This window comes from Macrobrachium rosenbergii, chromosome 11 (genome assembly GCF_040412425.1).
Source record: "Macrobrachium rosenbergii isolate ZJJX-2024 chromosome 11, ASM4041242v1, whole genome shotgun sequence".
Classification (NCBI taxonomy): domain Eukaryota; kingdom Metazoa; phylum Arthropoda; class Malacostraca; order Decapoda; family Palaemonidae; genus Macrobrachium; species Macrobrachium rosenbergii.
Window position 1 is genome coordinate 51,503,874 of NC_089751.1, and position 20,943 is coordinate 51,524,816.

The 20,943-nt window shown below is 39.0% G+C and overlaps 1 protein-coding gene across 4 annotated transcripts in view; it reads right to left on the minus strand.

The window, feature by feature from the left end:
• Positions 1–13,418: 13,418 nt before the first annotated feature.
• Uggt (UDP-glucose-glycoprotein glucosyltransferase) overlaps positions 13,419–20,943 on the minus strand; it is a 40,097-nt gene continuing 32,572 nt past the window's right edge. For all 4 annotated transcript variants that reach the window (XM_067111987.1, XM_067111985.1, XM_067111988.1 and 1 more), the window contains 3 exons: positions 20,062–20,178; positions 16,779–16,911; positions 13,419–13,754 (listed from right to left, as the gene is read on the minus strand). In XM_067111987.1, coding sequence (XP_066968088.1) covers positions 13,720–13,754; positions 16,779–16,911; positions 20,062–20,178 — 285 coding nt within the window. In that variant the 3' untranslated portion in view covers positions 13,419–13,719. The remainder of the gene's footprint in view (positions 13,755–16,778; positions 16,912–20,061; positions 20,179–20,943) is intronic.

Here is a 20,943-nt window from a genome sequence, read left to right on the forward strand (position 1 = left end):
AGGAAGTTTGTCGGTTCCTTCTGGTTTTGGGCTAAGGCTATAGTTAGTTTTGAAACCCCTTGAAAATGTTACTAACAGTGAATAGTTTTATTCCCTTACTGTCTCTGTTGGTTGAGAGAGTCAAGAGATCAATATCAGGCCTCTGATCCCCCTTCCATGCCTTACCTGACACAGACCATTCATGGAGTTGTGATGCTGAGAAAAATATTCAACAATGACTATGTCACAGTACCCTTCAAAATGTTGATTTACTTTTGGTGTGCCAAAAAATGTTTTTCAGCGTCTTTTGGTGTGCCAATAAATGTTTTTCAGCGTCTTTTGGTGTGCCAAAAAATGTTTTCAGCGTCAATTGTCTTATTCTCTGAAATAAGCGAATTTATGGGGTCGAAGGCATTATATATATATATATATATATATATATATATATATATATATATATATATATATATATATATATATATATATATATATATATATATATATATGATGACTTCTGACACCTTAAATTCGTTTATTTTAGACTTTAAGACAATTAGCGCTGAAGAACATTTATTGGCACACCAAAAAGTAAATAGGTATGTTCTGATCAACATTTTGAAGGGTACTGTGACATAGACATTGTTGAATATTTTTCTCGGCATCACAACTCCATGAATGGTTTGTGTTCAGGTAAGGCATGGAAGGGGGATAAGAGGCCTGATATTGATCTCTCGACTCTCTCAACCAACAGAGACAGTAAGGGAATAAAACTATTCATTGTTTGTAACATAATTAACTGGAAATAGCCCCAGCCCAAAACAAGAGGGAACCGACAAACTTCCTTGAGGTACTCCTTTTAGGATATTTTATTTATTTATGTTTCCAATGAAAAGGCAAGTAACCCCTTTATTCATATTTTGATGAACTTGGAAAACGTTTATCAAATAGTGATCCATAATACTATAACTAATAAAATGATATAACCCCATTGATTTATGCACGAGAGTAATTTTTTTAAACATTCAGGAAAAAACGAGGTTCGGATTATAATTTCAAACAAAGTATGAAACTTTTATTCTATTACAGATCGAATATATATCGATGTAAAAGTAACGCAAAAATCCCGCAAAGTAATTAGATAATTCCGAAGAAATTGCATAACGCTCCAGCCGTCTTGTATATCAATTCGTAAGAAGGGTCGGTTCCTACGGATCACTTGGCTCAGGCGGGAGGAAGTCCTCAAGTTTTCTTGAGGCACACACTTTGGCGTGGCGTCATCCACTCTAGTATACTTCATTATGCTAGATGGATGAGCCAGAAAACCGTTGCATAGGTGGATGCTAGTTGGCTGAGCCTGATTCATTGCAAGTAAGCCTGAGAATCGTTACGTAGGCAAACCTAACTTAGTTGGGTAGTGCTGAGAATCAGTACTACTGCGTAGGTACACATTAGATGGGTTAGCCTGCAAATCATAACATGGGTGAGTAATGAAATCATGGCTAGCAGGTACTATAATTTGTGACCTAAAACCCTTGAAGTGCTCTCACTAATTCCTCTACTAATGTACTTTAGTGACTGAAGAAGTTCTTGGTTTTTAAATTGAAGTGGTGTGATTGTGTCAGCTTGCTTCCCTGCTGTATATTGTTGGAAGTGTGATGGCGAGTTTCATTAGGGTCATTTTTAAGTTTGGAAAATGATGGTGGATATGACAATTTTCCCTCTGATTTATTTGTCATGGCTTTATTCTTTTACGCAATCTTTGGGCACTGAATATAAAACATCCAACTCTCCCCCCTTCCCTTTACTCTCTCTCTCTCTCTCTCACAAGGAAAAACTTGGCATCTTGCAGAGTACTCAAGGGTAAAGACATTTAACCCTTTTTAGTTTTCTGAAAATAGAACTATTGTGCCGGCTTTGTCTGACCGTCCGCACTTTTTCTGTCCGCCCTCAGATCTTAAAAACTGCTGAGGTTAGAGAGATGCAAATTGATATGTTGATCATCCACCCTCCAATCATCAAACATACCAAATTGTAGCAATCAAGCCTCAGTAGTTTTGATTTTATTTAAGGTTAAAGTTAGCCGAATCGTGCTTCTGGCAACGATTAGGATATGCCACCACCGAGCCGCGGTTAAAGTTTCATGGACCGCGGCTTATAGAGCATTATACCGAGACCACCGAAAGATAGATCTGTTGTCGGTGGCCTTGATTATATGCTGTACAGAAAACTCGATTGCGCCGAAGAAACTTCGGCGCATTTTGTACTTGTTTTTATTGCTCTCTTGAAATTTTGTTTTTTTTTTGGTTGCAGTTTTATGTTTGTTCGTCCACAGAAAATGTACGATTGAGCATCTTTTCCTATTAGAACTTATTTTTATATAGCTAGTTTCATGTTTCAGCGCCTGATTTTTTAAAAATGTTTCTTTCTGTATGATTTTGAGCAATGGAATGGTAAAGAAAAGAAGGGTATTACCAGGCCCCCTTTAAGAGTTGGTCCTTCCCTCCACTCCCCTCTAGCATCTATGAGTAAAATTCCCTCCCAGATTTAAAGGAAAATAAAATAAAGAAAAGAAGGGGTGTTTTTATTCCTTTGGGAATGAATTAGTGAGATATTTTACACTGCTTCTTAATCTTGACTGCATGGTTGAATGTTAAGAGAATAATGAATATAAATAGAGAAAATAGAGAATTTTCAATTTTTCCTAGGGCTCCCCAGTAATTGCTGACCCCCCCGCCCCCAGGTTAAGAACACTGCCTTAGAGCTTAGAGTTTAGAACTTAGGGAATTATCCCTGTGGAGGGCTGTACATTAAACCAAAGTGAAACAAATCGAAAGTGAAGACGACTTGACTGAAGCTTCTCTTTTGGTGGACTGGAACCACCTTTGCCATCTGCTCTTTTATAGGTTAGTTGGTAGCGTCATTGTCTGTCATATGAGAGTCCTAGGTTCGATCCCGATGGGAGCTAGGAATTTTAGTGTTGGTTTCCATCATGTTCACTCGGAAAGGGGTAATTCGAATCACTCGCTATCAGCGGAGTTATTCGTGGGTTGGGAGTTTGGTAACGAATATATTATGACTTTTGTCATTATAAAATCTACCAGTATTTTATCTTTCATTTACATTTTTTAAAAATCCTGTTCTGTATTTCTTCGAACTGTACTTTTCCCCCAAAAAAAACCTTCGCCCTTCCTTCATTTCAAAATTGCAAAGGAAATGTGGTACGTGAATTAATAAGGAAGATATTTTCGGGGGAAAATAAGATATTTAAAAGGAAATTGCTCAAATTATTGCCCGTTTGAAAGGATTCTTTCGATATATGCTGAAGCGAACCCCACTGCAAGATTTCATTCATATGGGAAGGCCTAAAACTTGAGGGAGACAAAAGAGGATCCTTTCAGCATAGATTTACTATTCCGAGATGAAGATTCCTAATAAAGTGAAATCCTGGCATACATTAAATGTATGTTGCTAAGCACTACATCTGATTCCACAAAGAAATTAATGGCACAGGGTAAACGCAGAAAGAATATACAATATCTTAAGTTCATACAAGAGCAGTACAGTAGTGGCGTTATATCAGTGTTAAGGTCTTGCGTTTATCAGCTCGTTTCTTTTCATATGATGCCCAGTTTTTTATAATTTATGTTTTAATCTCAAGTCATTTAGTCGGGGAACATTGACTGACTTCAGTCTGCTGGCAGAATGAGGTATTCCTTATCTTTGCCTTGAAACATATTAGTATGTCGATAGGCTGTTGTCGTTGGTGGTAGCAATGATTGTATTTTTTATTTTTGTAATATAGAGAAGAATAATGAGCAAACGGTCATGCAGTGGCTGGAAGTTACGACATTAAAAGAAAACCACATCACCGTTGTGAAAGTGTAAATTTAAACATATGTGAAAATACCCGTGATGGGCTCAAATGAAGTGCAAGAAATGGGCCTCAGACGACATCTGGTGCAAAAATACCAATTGTGAATGTGCAAAAAAAAAAGAGGTTGATAGATGGATTACTCAACTTAAGTTGGGTCAGAAATAAACCAGAACTATCATAATTAACGCTTGTCACCCGTATGTAATTAAATAATATGAAACTCACGTTTTCCATTACTGAATTTAACTATTTTGCTACAGTTTAAAACAATAATTTTGAGGCCGTCTAGGATGGTGCAGTCGTTGGCCAACTTCGATATGATATATTGCAATATAATTCAATGTTTATTATCACATCATTTTGTTTATAGTTTGTCGTCAACATTGCACAGTAGAATAACTCACAAGGAAAGCAAAATAGATTGGTGTTATCATTAAACATACCTTTAAGTACCAACAGTGAATATAAGGGAGAGACAAGTGCACAATCGAAGTTAAAATGGACGACTTGACCAAGGGGTAAACAAAAACGTAGTGATTTAATTCTTGCTGGAGAATTCCGCGGAATTAGCGAAAATGCTGGGTTTTATATGGGGATATAGTAAAGGGAATATGCTGATGCGATATGCGGTAAACCTCATCTCTGTGACCTGTAGGATATGTTTGCCCCTGCGTAAATGGTTGTCGAACACCGCGTGACTGGAAGCCTTCCACAAACTGACATTCTGCCACATTTACTAATTGTTATAAACTTGTGATTTCCAACTCAAATACTTACTTAAAGGAGTGTCCATGAAAACTTGATGGGTAGAATGAAGCCATTTATCACTTCAAGCAAAAAGTCCTTTGAGTTTAACATAATACCCTTGAATACAAACGTACGTTCGAATAAAACGAAATCCACAGAAATAAGTGGAAGCAGGTGGCGATGTGTACCAATCAGATATCCTCAAGTTCTCTTGAGGTGCATTATGGAGCGCAATGTCATCTCAGGATACTTTTGTGTTCTAGGTGATACCGCCGAATATTTGGGTAAATTACAGGAGTAGGAAAGGGAAAAATTAACATTATTACATCTTATATTACAGCTGTATTTATGAACAGCAATTGATAGTTTATTTTATTGAAGAATTAACATATACAATAATTTCTCCTTAAGGTTCTTAACATTATGTAGTCACTAAAATTTCAGATTAACACCGAGATGACAAATTCGCAAATTATCAGGAAGTTTAAACTTCGCGAGTGTATTTTCATATGGTTAAGATTTACGGTAGTTAATAAATATAAAGATATGCTCTTGATTCCCGTATGGGAGGTATTACCGTCTGCACTGTACTTCGTGCACTGTATGAGTTAATGAAGGGTTTTGACAGCATTCCTTTAGCCGTTATTAACATCTGCTTTTTTAGCATTTCACCTTCATTCCCACTTCCCCTTTTCCTTCATGCTGTCCAACCTCTCTGTTACTTCTTGGTGCAGCTGTTAGGTTTTCGTGCGGCTTGACCTTTACATCATTGTACTCCATCTCATTTATTTTCTGGCTCTCTTTAACTTGCTGTCCAGCCAATCTAGCTCCATCATTTCATTGCCCCGAGCACTGAATGACTGATAAATGGCTTCTAGGCTCTACCCATTTAATAATTTTTTCAGTCATTCCAAGGAGACATTATCTTCCCTGGGTCGTATGAAGTAGAGGCATGGAGATGTGAAAGAAATTGGATGACAATAGGAATATTACTTTGAAGGAGGAAATAAAAAACGGGACAGACTTGACCTCAACTGAACCTCAGTGTGATCATAAAATGTGGACTTGTTGATCATCAGTACTTCTTTAAACATTTAACATGCGGACGAAAGAAACACAACCTCTCTCATACGACTATTGTACATATATCTTCATTAATATTATTGTCCTATTTCATGTATTGTTACCTTTGTATGTATTGCACTGCCAGTTTTCCAACCATGTATGTGTGAACTTAAGCCCAATATCCTGTACCATTTTATGCATATATTTCTCCATGTTAACAAACACAAATGCTTTTACTTAATCCCTGTTTCTACCTGTCTAAGGTCAGAAGCTACATTTCTCCAGCACGAGCCCTTGACCTGTAAATGTTCTGTGAATAAATTTTAAGTTGTAACGCCGAACCTCACTCGTACCTGCCCTCACTTTGGTGACCGTGGAGATTCCTGCCCAAGCCAGCAATAACGATACCAGCCTCGCCAGCAAGAACCTTGTCTCCTCCATACACCTACCGCCATTCACTCCCCACAATCCTCCGCTAAAAGAAAATCTCGGCAACGTGCAGAGCAGACGCTTTCCTCGAGTTCCTGCCGGACGATGTCTTCGAGCAAATAGCAGGATGGCTCGAGGATACACGCCCCCGTCACCTACAAACTGCTGAAGGATCAGCTAAAGTGATTCTTCAGTATGCCACTCGCCCACAGATCCAGGAAGTTCCTCAGCTACTTACGGGCACCCACAGGAGACGAGCTACCATCACACGTCTATAAGCAGCTGCAGCGGCTCATCATGCTGCCCGCCACGGGTGGTCAGCCCGAGTCATCCTTGGACCTTGTGAGGGAGGTACTCCTCACAAAACTACCCCGCCAAACAGTAGCAGCCATGCCCAAAGCTTCCACCATGCCCATAGAAGAATTCCCGAGTCTGGTCGACGAAGTGCACACAGCCCACAAAACAGCAGATCCCTCACAGACAACAGCAGCAGCAGCACCATGTCAGACCCAGCAGACAACAGACATTGAATCCAACAGTGACCCAGAGGGTTAGCCGCCCCCAGATGCAAAAGAAACTTCCCCAAGCAAGTCATCAAGGGGAGGAACAAGCGGAAAAAAGACGAACCACCGGAGGGCATATGTTTTTTCCAATGGAAATTTGGAAAGAAGGTCCGAAAGTGTGACAAAGGCTGCCTGTTTTCAAAAAACACGCAATAGGGTCCCACACACGACCCAACCATACAAACGTCAGCTGTGAGCAGACTGGTTGCCTCGCACATGTCTTTCTTCCACGTACAAACAGAGAGGCCCCATGTGTTTCTTCATAAGAGACGAAAGATCTGACATGGAGTGGCTCGTGGACACCGGAGCATACAGATCATTCATCCCAACCAGCCCAAACGAATGACTCAACCCCGCTCCCCCCACCGACCTCCACGTATCAGCTGCCAATGAAGCACCACTTACAATGTATGGGAGGCAGGAGATGAAAGTAGCTTTCAACGGGAAAGAATACAACTGGACTTTCGTGGCAGCAGACGTGACGATAGCTTTGTTATAGGAGCGGATTTCCTAACAGCACACATCTTGCTAATGGACGTAGCAGCAAAACGGCTGATCCCAAGAACATTGCTGACATCACCTCCTCAACAGCCAAACAGACGTACTGCCACCATACCATCAACAAGTCAACGAAAGCAACTAATATGCCCAATCGCACCAGCCGCCCGTCTGCCAGAAATGAGGCAACTACAAGAATACGAAGAGGTATTCAAGGACGACCTGAAGCACGACTTAACCAAACTATCAAAACATAGCATCCAGTATCATATAGAAACCGAAGGTCCTCCGATCCACTCACGTTTCAGACATTAGGCCCTAGAGTAGCTCTCCTACGGCAAGCAGGTGTTCAAAGAAATGGAAGAAGCAGGAATAAAAAGCCCCCAGCGGCTCAGCCCATGGGCATTACCACTCTACATGGTACCAAAGTCAGATGGAACGTGGAATATGTATATTTCTCTCTGTTAACAAACACAAATGCTTGTACTTAATCCCTGTTTCTGCTTCGTCTAAGGTCAGAAGCTACATTTCAGCTCTCACGAGCCCTTTACCTGTGTGTATGTTCTGTACTGTGAAATCCGAACCTTACTTGTACCTGCCCTCACAACATATTTACCCAAATGATGGAAGAATTACTAAATTGTTTGAGGAATAACAGCACACTGGCAGTGTCATTCACCCAGTGAGTGCACTCACAGCGTCCCTATTTACCAACAGTAGGTTGAGTAAAATGCTGTACAATATCTGGGGTATTTGCCTAACAATTTGTGGGAGAGAGCACAATCTTCTGGCGGTTTTTGAGCCACCGAAAACAACTCTTCTGACTTTGCTCTCCTCCTGCAGTTGGCAGTGTGCTGCTGCCTTGTGTTTCAGTTGTGTGAGTGAGGGGGTGATTTTGATACTAATGTTGGTGTGTAGCAACCCACTTTTTGCTAAAGAATCTGCTTCTTCGTTTCCTTGGATTCCCACATGGCTCGGAATCCAGTTTAATGTTATTTGCCTGTTCCTGTTTTGATGGAGGCTTGCAATTGCCCATATGCTTGATAGAAGTCTGATGTTTTCTTTTGCTTTTCCTTTTGTTATAGCCTCTATTGCTCCTTTTGAGTCAGTATGAATTGTTGTGTTTCCCTGCCTATGCTGAGAGTCTTCTAGAGCTTTTGCAATGGCAATTAGTTCAGTTTGTAGAGTGGAGGCATTGTCAGAGAGCCTCCAGCATCCTTTGAGGGTTGTTGAGTGGACCCCAGCTGCTGCTGCCGGGATGCTGAGATCTAATGATCCATCCGTAAAATATTCATTTGTGGCTGCAGTTTTCCGGATTGCCTCTTGGGCTGCTAGCCTTAGCTGTTGAGCAGTGCATGCTTCTTTGCTTGCAGGAAGGACTGTAAAGTTTATCTTGAATAGTTCAGGCTCCCAGGGTGCTTGTTCTTTGTACTCTGCGATTGGCGTGTCTTCCTTGATTGCGGCAGCTTGATTTCAGAATCTTCGAAGTTGTTATTGGCTGGTGTGAGCCGCAAAGTAGTTTCTACACACAGACAGGGCAAAACAGAGGTAATGTTTCGGACATCTGTGTTTGTCGGCAGACAAGCAGATGGCGATTGTGAGAGACATAATAAACGTACAATGATAAAACATATATCAATGGAAAGGCCAGGGAATTCCACATATGGCCAATTGCACGAGATTCGAGACAGATTAATGGATACAATGCAGTAGCATAATATATGTGAAATGGCGAGACATTTGGCGTCTTCACAGACAGAAACATACATACAGTTTGATACAGAAGATTCAGTGGAACATTATGAGTACATGATTGGAATGCTCGCATGGCAATGCAAGTAGTGGTGATTGTACATAAATCAAGACAACAATGGTTAGGGGGAAACAGACGGAAATATTGTATGGTAGAAGTTGCGTTTCTTGAGAGAGAGAAAACGAGATGCTCTTGTTTTTGTGTTGTTTCCTCCGATGGATGACGCACACACACGCGTTTGAAAGACTGCGATGCAGTCTCTTACAATACCTCCCCCTCCCAAGCAAGGCATCGATGTGGAAATCGTCTTGCTGACAATTGGAATGGGTGTGAAGGGCTTGGGCTTTGGGCGGTAGGAGGCTGAAGGGCGGTGCTGGCCAGCAGGAACTCGAGGAGCATGGGAGCGGGTTGAAGGGTACATCGTTCCTTCGTTGGTCAGGTCGTCCGGTACGAGTTCGGGGCCGGCGGCAGACTGCCTGGAGGAGGCGTCCAGGGTCCCTGTGGTGGGGTGGATCATCTCGGAGGGTCGGACATTTACTGAGCACTGGGGAATGGCTGGGAGGCGGCGAAGGGTTTGTTGGCGCGTGGGTCGTCATCTTGGGTCGGACGTCTGCCATCGGCTCCTTCAGGTTACTCTGGAGTCACCAGTATAAGGATGGTATAGAGTGACATACTGGCTGGGTGTTGTCTGGTTTATTGGTGGTTCCTTACTGAAATGAATGTACAGAATCTTCGGAGTTGTTATTGGCTGGTGCGAGTTGCAAAGTAGTTTCTACACACAGACAGGGCAAAACAGAGGTAATGTTTCGGACATCTGTGTTTGTCGGCAGACAAACAGATGGCGATTGTGAGAGACATAATAAACGTACAATGATAAAGCATATATCAATGGAAAGGCCAGGAAATTCCACATATGGCCAATTGCATGAGATTCGAGACAGATTAATGGATACAATGCAGTAGCATAATATATGTGAAATGGCGAGACATTTGGTGTCTTCACAGACAGAAACATACATCCAATTTGATGCAGAAGATTCGGTGGAACATTATGAGTACATGATTAGAATGCTTGCATGGCAATGCAAGTAGTGGTGATTGTACATAAATCGAGACAACAATGGTTAGGGAGAAACAGACGGAAATATTGTATGGTAGAAGTTGCATTCCTTGAGAGAGAGAAAATGGGATGCTCTTGTTTTTTGTCTCGTTTCCTCTGATGGTTGACGCACGGCACACACACGTGTGCTCGAAAGACCGCGATGCGGTCTCTTACAAAGTTCCCAGATGTTTCTGATTCCTGACAAGAAAAGCTGTTGGAGATGATAAGAATGTGATGGGTTTTATGTGCAATATTAAATTGTAAAATAACTGATTATCCGTCGGGAAGCAATCTCTTACACTGATGAATGCCTTTCCTCCTTTCCCAGGATTAGGACATGGGAGACAAATGTGTGCTTTTTAGTTGTACCTCCCAACCTTAAAGTAGGGCGTATGCTGTGTAGGTTGATAAGTGGTGACTGTTTGGGATGAATTTCTGAATTTTACATAATGATCTTTGGTACTGTATCAGGATAGGATGTGGGTGGTTTGCCCCCTGCACAGGTGGGATCCATCTCCCTAGATTAGATTAGATTAGGTTAGGTTAGGTAAGGTTAGGTTAGGTTAGGTTAGGTTAGGGAAGGTAAGGTAATCCTCCATTTTTCTAATTGGCTTCTTGATGCAACTAATATTGATTCTAGATAAATGTGGATATTGCATGTTTCTGACTGCTTATGCTATGGTTAATGCATTTTAGATCTTTTATATTTGCCCAGTTCCCTTGTTGTGTATATGTAAGGGCTTGGGGAAACAAAAACCAGTTGTTAGAACAAAGTTATAGGCAAAAATACATAAAACACAAGACAAGAAGTTGTAAAAAATTAGTAGTTTTATGTATTTTGCAAAAAATTACAGCAGTTTTTAAATTTTCATATGCTTTTTATGATTTTTGCATTGAAACTTTTGCTGAAAATGCATAGTTTCATGAATAATGGGTGATCCTCGTACTTAAAAACTAGCCCAGTCAAAAAATTGTAGCAATGACCTTTATAAGGTTACATGGTATCCTATGCTCAGTTCCTCGTTGGACGAGTTGGTAGAGTGGTTCGTATTCCACAATAAGCTGTAGGTCCCATTGCTAGGTAACCAATTGGTTCTTAGCCACGTAAAATAAGTCTAATCCTTCGGGCCAGCCCTAGGAGAGCTGTTAATCAGCTCAGTGGTCTGGTTAAACTAAGGTATACTGAACTTCTAACCTACGCTAGGATGTTGGGTTCTACCTGGCTGGGGTTGTATCATCTTCCTCTGGACACCTCTGAGTCTGTTATTGATCAATAGCCTTAAGATTATCCTGCAGGTGGATTTGTTTTTATATGGGCTGATGAACAGCCTCCAAGTGGTGAGGCCTCTAGCTGATGGAATTTCTTTCTGTTCCACAGAAGGAGGAGCAAATCATAATCGTGGTTGGGCATGTGGCTCAACGCAATGGTGAATTTAAACTTTTATGGGGTGTTTTCCGAGGAAAACAATGCGAAGTTGAGAAGGTTGTTAGTGTTGGGGGAAGGAATTTGGCCTTCCCTTCAAATTGGTCGGCTGGCATGTGGGTAAATTGGTCTTCTTGAGAAAACTCAGTGCTATTTGTACTCATTCTCAGGAATGGTTTTGACTGAGAGCAGCAGATTCTTCGTAGCAACAAGGTCGAGGAGGAAGTGAGGCTGGTGTTTCCCTTATCTCTTTCCTGTGATTAGACTCGACTGTAGAGGCAGATGGTTCACTCCTTTCTTTGTGGCATTATATAAGGACTTTGCTTTTTTTTTTCTTTTGATGGAATTTTCTGCCCCCTCATAATAGTGGTAATTTTGGCACAAGAGGTCATAGGATCTCTCACAATTTGACAATGCTTTTCACCAGAATGTGCAGTTGGTGATGGCACTGCTGATTTCCCTTTGTTTCTGGATATGTTCTATTGTTGACTTGTTTATGATGTACAGTAAACCGCCCGTATTCGCGTTCTCATGATTTGCCGACTCACGCATTCACGGGTTTCTCTGTGGAACATATCTAGCCATTATTCATGGAAAATTCGCCCATTCGCAGTAGTTTTCACTGAGAAATATTCACTAATTACTGTATTTTCATATCATTTTCATGAATAAATGCACTTTTTGTGATAAAGCTATTAAAATACTCAGGTATATGCATTTTTACAGGGTTTTTCTATGTTTAAACTATCAAAATGGGCAGTTCTAAGTGTTTTTAGAGGGGTTTTAAGTATTCGCGGATTTTAGCTATTTGCGGTGGGAGGGGGGGGGTTGTGGGACGCATCCCTCGCAAATACAGGGGGTTCACTGTAGTTGTGAATCATCATAGCTGCTGTTTTAACTGTGTAGCACATCCAACAATAGAATCTTCTTGAAGGATCATCACTTCTCTAAAAGTATCTTTAGAAGCGACCTCTTTGCCACATAATTGATACCACAAGCTGTGACGAATGTGAGGAAATGATCACAGTGAGAGACTTCCAAAACTTTTATGGTATTCCTAAATGTAGCACATTTTTTTTTTTTTCACATAATTCAACTTTTAATATTAAATGTGTAGATTTATGGTAGTGCAAAGCAAAATAATGTGATGTAAAGGTAATATATACATTTAAGGCTTCCTAAACCTTTTCTTTCTATTTTTATACTGTTTGCATCAGTTGTAGCATGCCTTAAAATTCTCAGAAATATTCCCATTTAATTAATCATTTGTGAATTGCCAATTATTGTAACTGAATGGCAAGGGATGGCTGCAATTTGAGTAAAATAACTTGTACTGTATATCTCCTTTCTTCACTATTGTATGGTTCATTGCATTTTTATAAGAAGCCTTTTGCATAAAAAGGACACTTTAAAGCAGACTTCGGTAAATTAGGAGGAAATTTTTAGCATTCCATAAAACTGTTTCTTCGCCTTTGACCTCAGTATGTGGTAGAAGCACAATAGTTCAGTTTCACTCAAGACTCAACACACTAATTTTATTTTTTAATGGTGCAAGGGGTGAGATATTAATTTAAATGCTACAGTATATGCATGAATTTTCTTGTATGTGTTACATTCTGTTGTACCTGTAGTTGTGTATAGGACATTCTGGTTGGAATAGAAAAAATGGTCTTTGCCATATTTAAAAGTGATTATTCAGTACTACTTTTCACCTTAGAGAAACACTTGTTTATAATATAGCACTACTTTCACCAAGTGTTAGGTGTTTTGCTTTTTTTTCTTTAAATGCTATAGCCTGTTGAAGGTGCAGCCAGATTCATTTGATGTATAGTATGTGCATTTTCACATTATGTGCCATCTGCCTACATGCAAGAAACCCAGATTCATTATTGATAATTCTGAAGATGTGACATTCTGAATGAACTGTTTCCATCACGAAAATACCTATGGTTCCTACCAATTTTTAGGATAATGAAATACCAGTCTTTATTTAAAACTTTTATCATTTTTTTTTATAAAATCTTTTACAAGGACTTTTTAAAATTCAACTTCTGCACATGTATCCAACTGAGATGCTAAAGGAATGTCAAATAATTCATGTATTGCTACTGTACACACAAAAACTCAAACCTTGAAATTAACTTTTCATTGAACATGAACACAAATTCAACAACAATAATGTTCATTGTTTACAGCATAACATAGACATTTAAATAATTTAATGATTTAAAATACACAACCATATTTTACATGTACAAAAATTCCTACAATAAATCAAATAAAATATCATAGTTCAACATGTCCTGATTCATGACTTGAACCTGAGGAAAGTAAAAATTCATAATTAGATTTTCCATGTATATATAAAAATGAAATTCAGTACAAATACTTGAGAAGTTACCAAATATATACTGAATGGTTCATTATACTCTACATAATATTTCTTCTCTAGTAATAAATTATGCTTTGTTTCAAAAGAAATTCAAACCATCACCTTAAATGTAGGAGTATTGCTTAGTGTGAGCTGGGATATACCAAAAAAGCCTGGTCACCAGGCAGTTAACTGCTGGCGTGAGGGCGAGTGGCAGAAAACTTCCCCCTCCCTCCTGTTGTCATTAAGCCTTTTTTCTTGGCTGTCATCATGTGAGGGCATCTTGCTGCCCTCCAGCTAATTGCCTAGTTGTAAACTGTCTTTTTGGTTTGTATGTTTTGTTAACCATTTTTGAACAAAGATGTAAAGGGCATGAGCTTCATGTCCAATATGTAGGTGGACCCGACTGTTTACTCCTTTGTAGGATTAGGATCTGCAACTTGTAAAGAGTATACGAGTTGGTCTTTCTTACAATGGAAAAGATTGGGAATTAGAGGAGGAAGGCAATAAGTGTTCTCCGGTGTTGCTGACATCGCTGAACCTTTTCTGGCCCTTCCTCCCTTCCCCTGAACCTCGCCCTATTCCTTTCACATGCACACTGCTCTCTTGGCCAAGGGGGGGTTTTACACTGGAAGGTGAGTGACCTAAATGTGCTCATGCCTTGTGGCGAGTCAGGTGCACATGCTAGGCTCTCATAAGATGAGACCCCCTGCACATGGACGTTCTTCACCTCTGCCAACCTGTAACACGTCGACTGCTACTGCTTCTGCTAAGGAGGCATGCCTGTTGGGCCTCCAGGAGCATTTGTCCTTCGTGCGAGGTACCCCTGTGACACCAACCAGATACTGGTGCAAGGGAGTAAGACACAAGATGAAGATATGCAGTTGCTTCCCTTCTTTCTTATCCTCCTCTACTCCTACCTCCTATGGTCAGCGTTAGTGCTTGTTTACTTGTGGGTACTACAGTACATCTACCATAGGTAAGGTTGGTATGGGGGTTCTTGAGCATGCTCAGTATCAAGTCTCCCTTTTGATGTTATTCAAAATTTTATGGCAACTATACAGCTAACCCAATGGCCTGCTACTCATTCATTATATCAGTATACTGTGTCCCAGGATCTTTCTTCAAGATGGTCTATTTGTTTAGAAGCTGCTGTAATAAAATGCATTCCAGAACCACAACTTGGAGATAGGCTACATTCTCAGAAAAGGACAGTCAAAAGTAGCCTTTCTTATCACATGAGGAAGACTACCTTTGAGAAAATCTTTGTGCCAGTCAAGAATGCTACAGAAAGTGGTTTTGTATCACTTTACTTTCAATCTTGGCTCCTCACCCCTGCACTAAGGACATTGTTGGGCTTGTCTTTTGCATTAGTTTAGTTTATTGTTCATTTTTAATTGTTCAGAACAGTGGTGCAATGGTTAACCAAGCTACTGTATGTCGTTTGTGGATCATTAAGATTTATTGCAGTCATCTATCAAAATTTCTTTTGTCCTCTGGGTGGTACCTGAAGCTTAGGATCAAAAGAGATATGACTACTTAACATTGTGTGGACACTGTACTCTTAACATTTTTCAGGAGTTACAGTTTTCTCATGTGTAAGTAAACATCCTTGTCCGTGATAGAAATATAACAAATGTTAAAGTTTTTACTTTTCTTAGTACTGTATACAAACCAGAGCCTTTTATGCAGGAATATTCCTGTGTGCATTTGAATCAGCAGGAATATTCCTCAGTGTGTGTCTGAATCAGTCCTTGCAACTTAATAACAAGGAGTTAAATGGCAAGTTTTATACCTGGCCATTAATCTTGGCTAAGAAATTGGGACACAGAACAACAAAGTCAGTATCTCATGAAAAAACATGGGAGCAAAGACCCTTTTAAAGTACTTGCAGTTTAATTCTTCCTTTCAGTGTTATTGAGGTTTATGCTATGGAAATCCTTAAGAAGAAGTTGATCTTCCAAAGATTCTATGAGATACTCTCCTAATAAATGCATTTGGTTTTCTTCATGATTATTATTTAGCAAGTCTCCAGATAACACTTTTTAAAAGCCTGGATGTACCAGAATTTTTCAGTTCTGGGTCATAAACCAATATGTATGGCTTCAAAATGTATCTAAAGAGATGCAAACCTTCAAAGGAGACAGGCAAAGGGTCTTCTGACAATCCTTCATTTCTAGGAGGATATTACCATTTATTTTACTTCTTTCACGCTTTGCTCAGTTTCAAATAACACCAGTCTTCCTTCTCTATAGTTTCCATATGTTTAACTTATTTGGTTGTGGTTGTTGCATGATGCACAGTACATTCTTTTTCAAACATTTTCACCTCTAACCCACAATCTCAAATACAGCTCTGCTTCATCCCTGTTGACACCATTCCAAATTACCAGTTCTCCAACAGGATCCCACACACACACACACACACACACACACACACACACACACACACACACACACACACACACACACACACACACACACACACACACACACACACACACACACACACACACACACACACACACACACACACACCTCTAGTTTTTTCATCTTCCCATACACTTTAAAGAAGCTCTTAGTTAACACATATATCTGTTGAGGACCTTTTTCATCACGTCATTCTTGTTTTCAATCATGCAACATTTTTCTTGCCTGATTTATGTTCTCCCTTCAAAAAGGTTTTCGATCATTTACAAGCACCCCTTAAACTGACACTATCTATTTCAGTAATTACTATTTTGCTTTCTTGTTCTTGAGGGGACCATGTCAGGCTTCATTGCTTGCATGGGAATGTACCATTTCTTTCATGTCTAAATATTCCCAAAGGATGACCTACACACACACACACTGATTGCCATTCTTCTGGTACACCATACACCATCCACATAATCATGTGTTTTTAGAACACACAATTAAGAAAAAGGTATTAAAAAATCTGGCACAGAAACAATTTGTAACTGCAAAAAACTTACCTTGTGTCTTACTACTCTTAGTCCCCTTAAAGCCTTGAAGAACACCCTTAATTTTTTCATCATATTCATTCCATTCTTCAATAATTCTTTGGGCAGCGACTAATTTGGCTTCCTTTGTCATTGGGTTGTTGCACTGGAAAGTAAAATGGAACACAAATGCTTATGTATTCATATATGTACTGCTTTTGCATAAACTTGAGCAAATGAGTCTTCCACGACTTTTAAAATCCTAACGTAAACGTATGGATTATATCCAGGTATTCATTTAGTGAAAATAGTTCTGAAGTATGAGTTAAACAGTGACATGTAACTAAACTAAGAGACAGTGACGTGACTAAGCTAAGAGAATGAAGTTAAAAATAATAAAAACCAACAATTGAATGTCACATATACCCTAATTCAAGGAGTATATTTTCAGGTTGTATTAGCTCACTCCTTCCTATAAGCCTATACAATTATATCTTTCCATAAAAAAACGAAAAATTATACAACACCAGTTGAATTAATGCAATGTCATAAGATTTTTAATTTCATTAAAATCACAACTACCTTCATTAAGCTTTATTAAGTTGCTGTAATTTAGTGTCACAAAAAGTTGCTACAATTAGCATGCACTTACATTCTCTCCACAAACTGTGAAAAAATATTCTTACAGCTACAGTATCTTTACTCTTAATCACCAAATTTTTTATCAACTATAAGGAGACTGACAAATATCTCTAAATTTCATAAATAGAATAAGTTACTGCCTTTTTATCTCAACTTTTCTTCATATGTTTTTATTTTTAAGTAATCACCTGCTACAGTAAAGTGTCTACTGTTTTTCCAATAAATTTCAGTAGCATTAAATTTTTCTTTTCCAGTAAATTTCAATAGCATTAAAGTCACTATCAAATTGACTAAGAGCACTATCTTAAGCCACTTTCTGGTCCAAAGTCCTGGTTCATGGAATTTCTTGGTGCCCATATCTAATGTGTTAGTTCCTCGGGTGAGTCGGTAGAGTTGTGGGCTGGCACTCGCTAGGCCCGAGTTCAAGTCTCCAGCCGGCTAATGAAGAATTAGAGGAATTTATTTCTGGTGATAGAAATTCATTTCTCGGTATAATGTGGTTCGGATTCCACAATGAGCTCTAGGTCCCATTGCTAAGTAACCAATTGGTTCTTAGCCACGTAAAATAAGTCTAATCCTTCGGGCCAGCCCTACGAGAGCTGTTAATCAGCTCAGTGGTCTGGTAAAACTAAGGTATACTTAACTTATGTATTGGTAAGCATGCTGTTTGTTGAATAACTTTACACTATTTTTCTATTCTTCCTTTACTGCACTTTCTTAAGTCTTATTACTCATTTTGTAATATTTTGCTTTATTCTCCACTTGTGCATGATGTTGGTATAATATAGTTTAACCTTAAATCACCATCTTTTCTCCTTTTTATGAAATTTTTACATCTTCTGCATGATAGCCTGTAGGAACCACATGCATAAGCCAAAAGATATTAAAAAGTGAGAGCAAAGTAAATTTTATATACAGTACAATACTGAAATTAAAACAATACAAGAGGACAGTTGCTTCAATAATTAGAAGTCACCTTTCTTTAGGAAGTGTTTTTAACAGTACACAAAAACTGTAAGGAACTTTACTGGAAAAAGATTATGAAACCTAATCCTACATTAACAGGAGTAATGAATGGTTAGCACCATGTGAGACTAGAAACTTCCCTTGAACTTAACAACATACCAAGAGAAGGCAAGGTCAAACTACCAAATGCTATTATTTTTGTCAACTGAGGAGAGAACATGGTTTTGAAGAGACCAATATAAACATGATCCTAATGTATATCAACAGACACAAAGTATGATGAAGTAGTACCACGTGAGACTAGAAATGCACCTTTAACTTAAAACTGTACATAAGGAAGCTGTATTTTATTACAATAATTTAACACAGAAGTGGAAAAAGTAAAGTATATCTTAGTTTTACCAGACCACTGAGCTGATTAACAGCTCTCTTAGGGCTGGGCCGAAGGATTAGACTTATTTTACGTGGCTAAGAACCAACTGGTTATGTAGCAAAAGGACCTACAGCTTATTGTGGAATCCGAACCACATTATAGTGAGAAATTAATTTCTATCACCAGAAATAAATTCCTCTAACTCTTCATCAACCGGTCGGAGACTCGAACTCGGGCCTACCGAGTGCTAGGCCACAGCTCTACCGACTCGCTCAACAAAGAGCTTAACACAGAAGTGAGCAAAGTTTTGACCACAGTGGCATATGGCATCCTAAGTTCCAAGTTATAATTCCCCTTAAAAAATCATAGGGCAATGATTGTATTTCTCCCCAATAGGGAATAATGGAGTTGAGCATAGTTTGCACTGTATGAAGAGTACAGGTAAGACAGAAGCTAGAAAAGAATTCATAAAAATGAGAAAATGGTTTGACAGCAAGAAAGGTCTTTGTAGAAATAGTCTGAGGGATGAGTAAAAGTCATAAAAATCGGGAACAAGTGTTCTGTGGTGAATAATTTTTCCATTATCACAGTACAGTAATATAACAACTGTAGGTTTTGTTACTTCCCACAGCAGCCTGGGTATAGTTGCCCTGCTGTGGTGTATGTCATCAGTCCTCTGAACAGGGAACAGCTTGTGAGATATTAGACCTGGTAATTTAAGTTCAGTATGTCGACAGGTTCACAGGATCTTGTTGGTACTGGAGTCTTGTCCAAAATATCATATTGCTGTTGGGATATTTATGCTTAATTACTAGCTTTAGAAATATGTGGAATTACACTCTGAACCCAATGTTTTATGTAAAAAGATATTTTTAAAATAAAAATACAAAATGTGTATAAAATATTCATACGTTTTGTATTGGGTTCCTCACCCTGTAAGGGGGTGGTGCGATCAGTGCACTTCTCACCTTGCACTGTAGGCATTATTTAAGGTTCTTTGCAGTGTCCCTTTGGCCCTAGCAGTAACCCCTTTCATTCCTTTTACTGTACCTCCATTCATATTCACTTTTTTCTTTCTTACTTTCCATTGTATGCTAACAGTTGTTAAATAGCACAACTGGGAGGATTTCTTCCTATTACACCTTTAGAACCTTTTTACTCTCCGTTCCCCTTTCAGTGCTGAATGACCTCGTAGGTCCCAGCACTTGGCATTTGGCCTAAATTTTATATTCCATTCAACATCTCTCTAATTGATTTAGCATAGTTTAGTGTCCATTATCTATGAAAATTCCAAGAAAACTTACTCTGGATGAGGAGTAAAGTACTGGTACTTACCAAATCAATGATTTTTGCACTCTTCTTGGAAGCATCATCACACCATGTCTCGCACCACAACCAATCTTGTGGCAAGGATTTGATGCGTACCTGATGAATCATATTATTTGGAAGATCCTGAAAATAAGAAAAAAATCACTAATTATTATATAGTCATGAAAGTACACTACATTGAACCTTTTGTTTTACATATGATATACTGTGCCCTAAATATCTGTTCTCTAATGCTGGTATCATGCTGCCTACCTCAACCATCCCCAAGAAAGCTAGTCCCTGCCTTACATTTTTATTTAGTAGTTTAACCAGACCATTATCAAGATAGTGACTTACAACCTACTTAACTAGTATTTATCTGCATTTTAAATCAATTTGATTGCAGACATAAAAATGTTGAGATACATGAAATATACTTAAAACATAATTTAGTACATTATATTAAATCAATTACTGTGCTGCTGATATACCGTTTTACTCTACAATACAATTTTATCCTTTTTTTGTCTACATTTCAATTACAGTTCTTAAAAATATTATATTTAAATTCATAGCCATTCTCTGTGTTTTCCTAAAAAACACTATTAAAAGTTGATCCTAATTTATGGTCCTTGTAGGAGGGTGGTGCTGTCAATGGCCCCTCACACAGTGCACTGTAGGCATTGTTTGAGGTTCTTTGCAGCTTCCCATTTGGCCCCTAGCTGCAACCCCCTTTGATTCCATTTACGTACGTATTCTCCTTCTTCCATCTTACTTTCCACCCTCTCCTAACAATGATTTCATAGTGCAACTGCAAGGTTTTCCTCCTGTTGCAGCTTTATAACCTTTTAGTGTACTCTCAACCTTCCTTTCAGCACTGAATGGCCTCACTGGTCCCAGAGCTTGGCC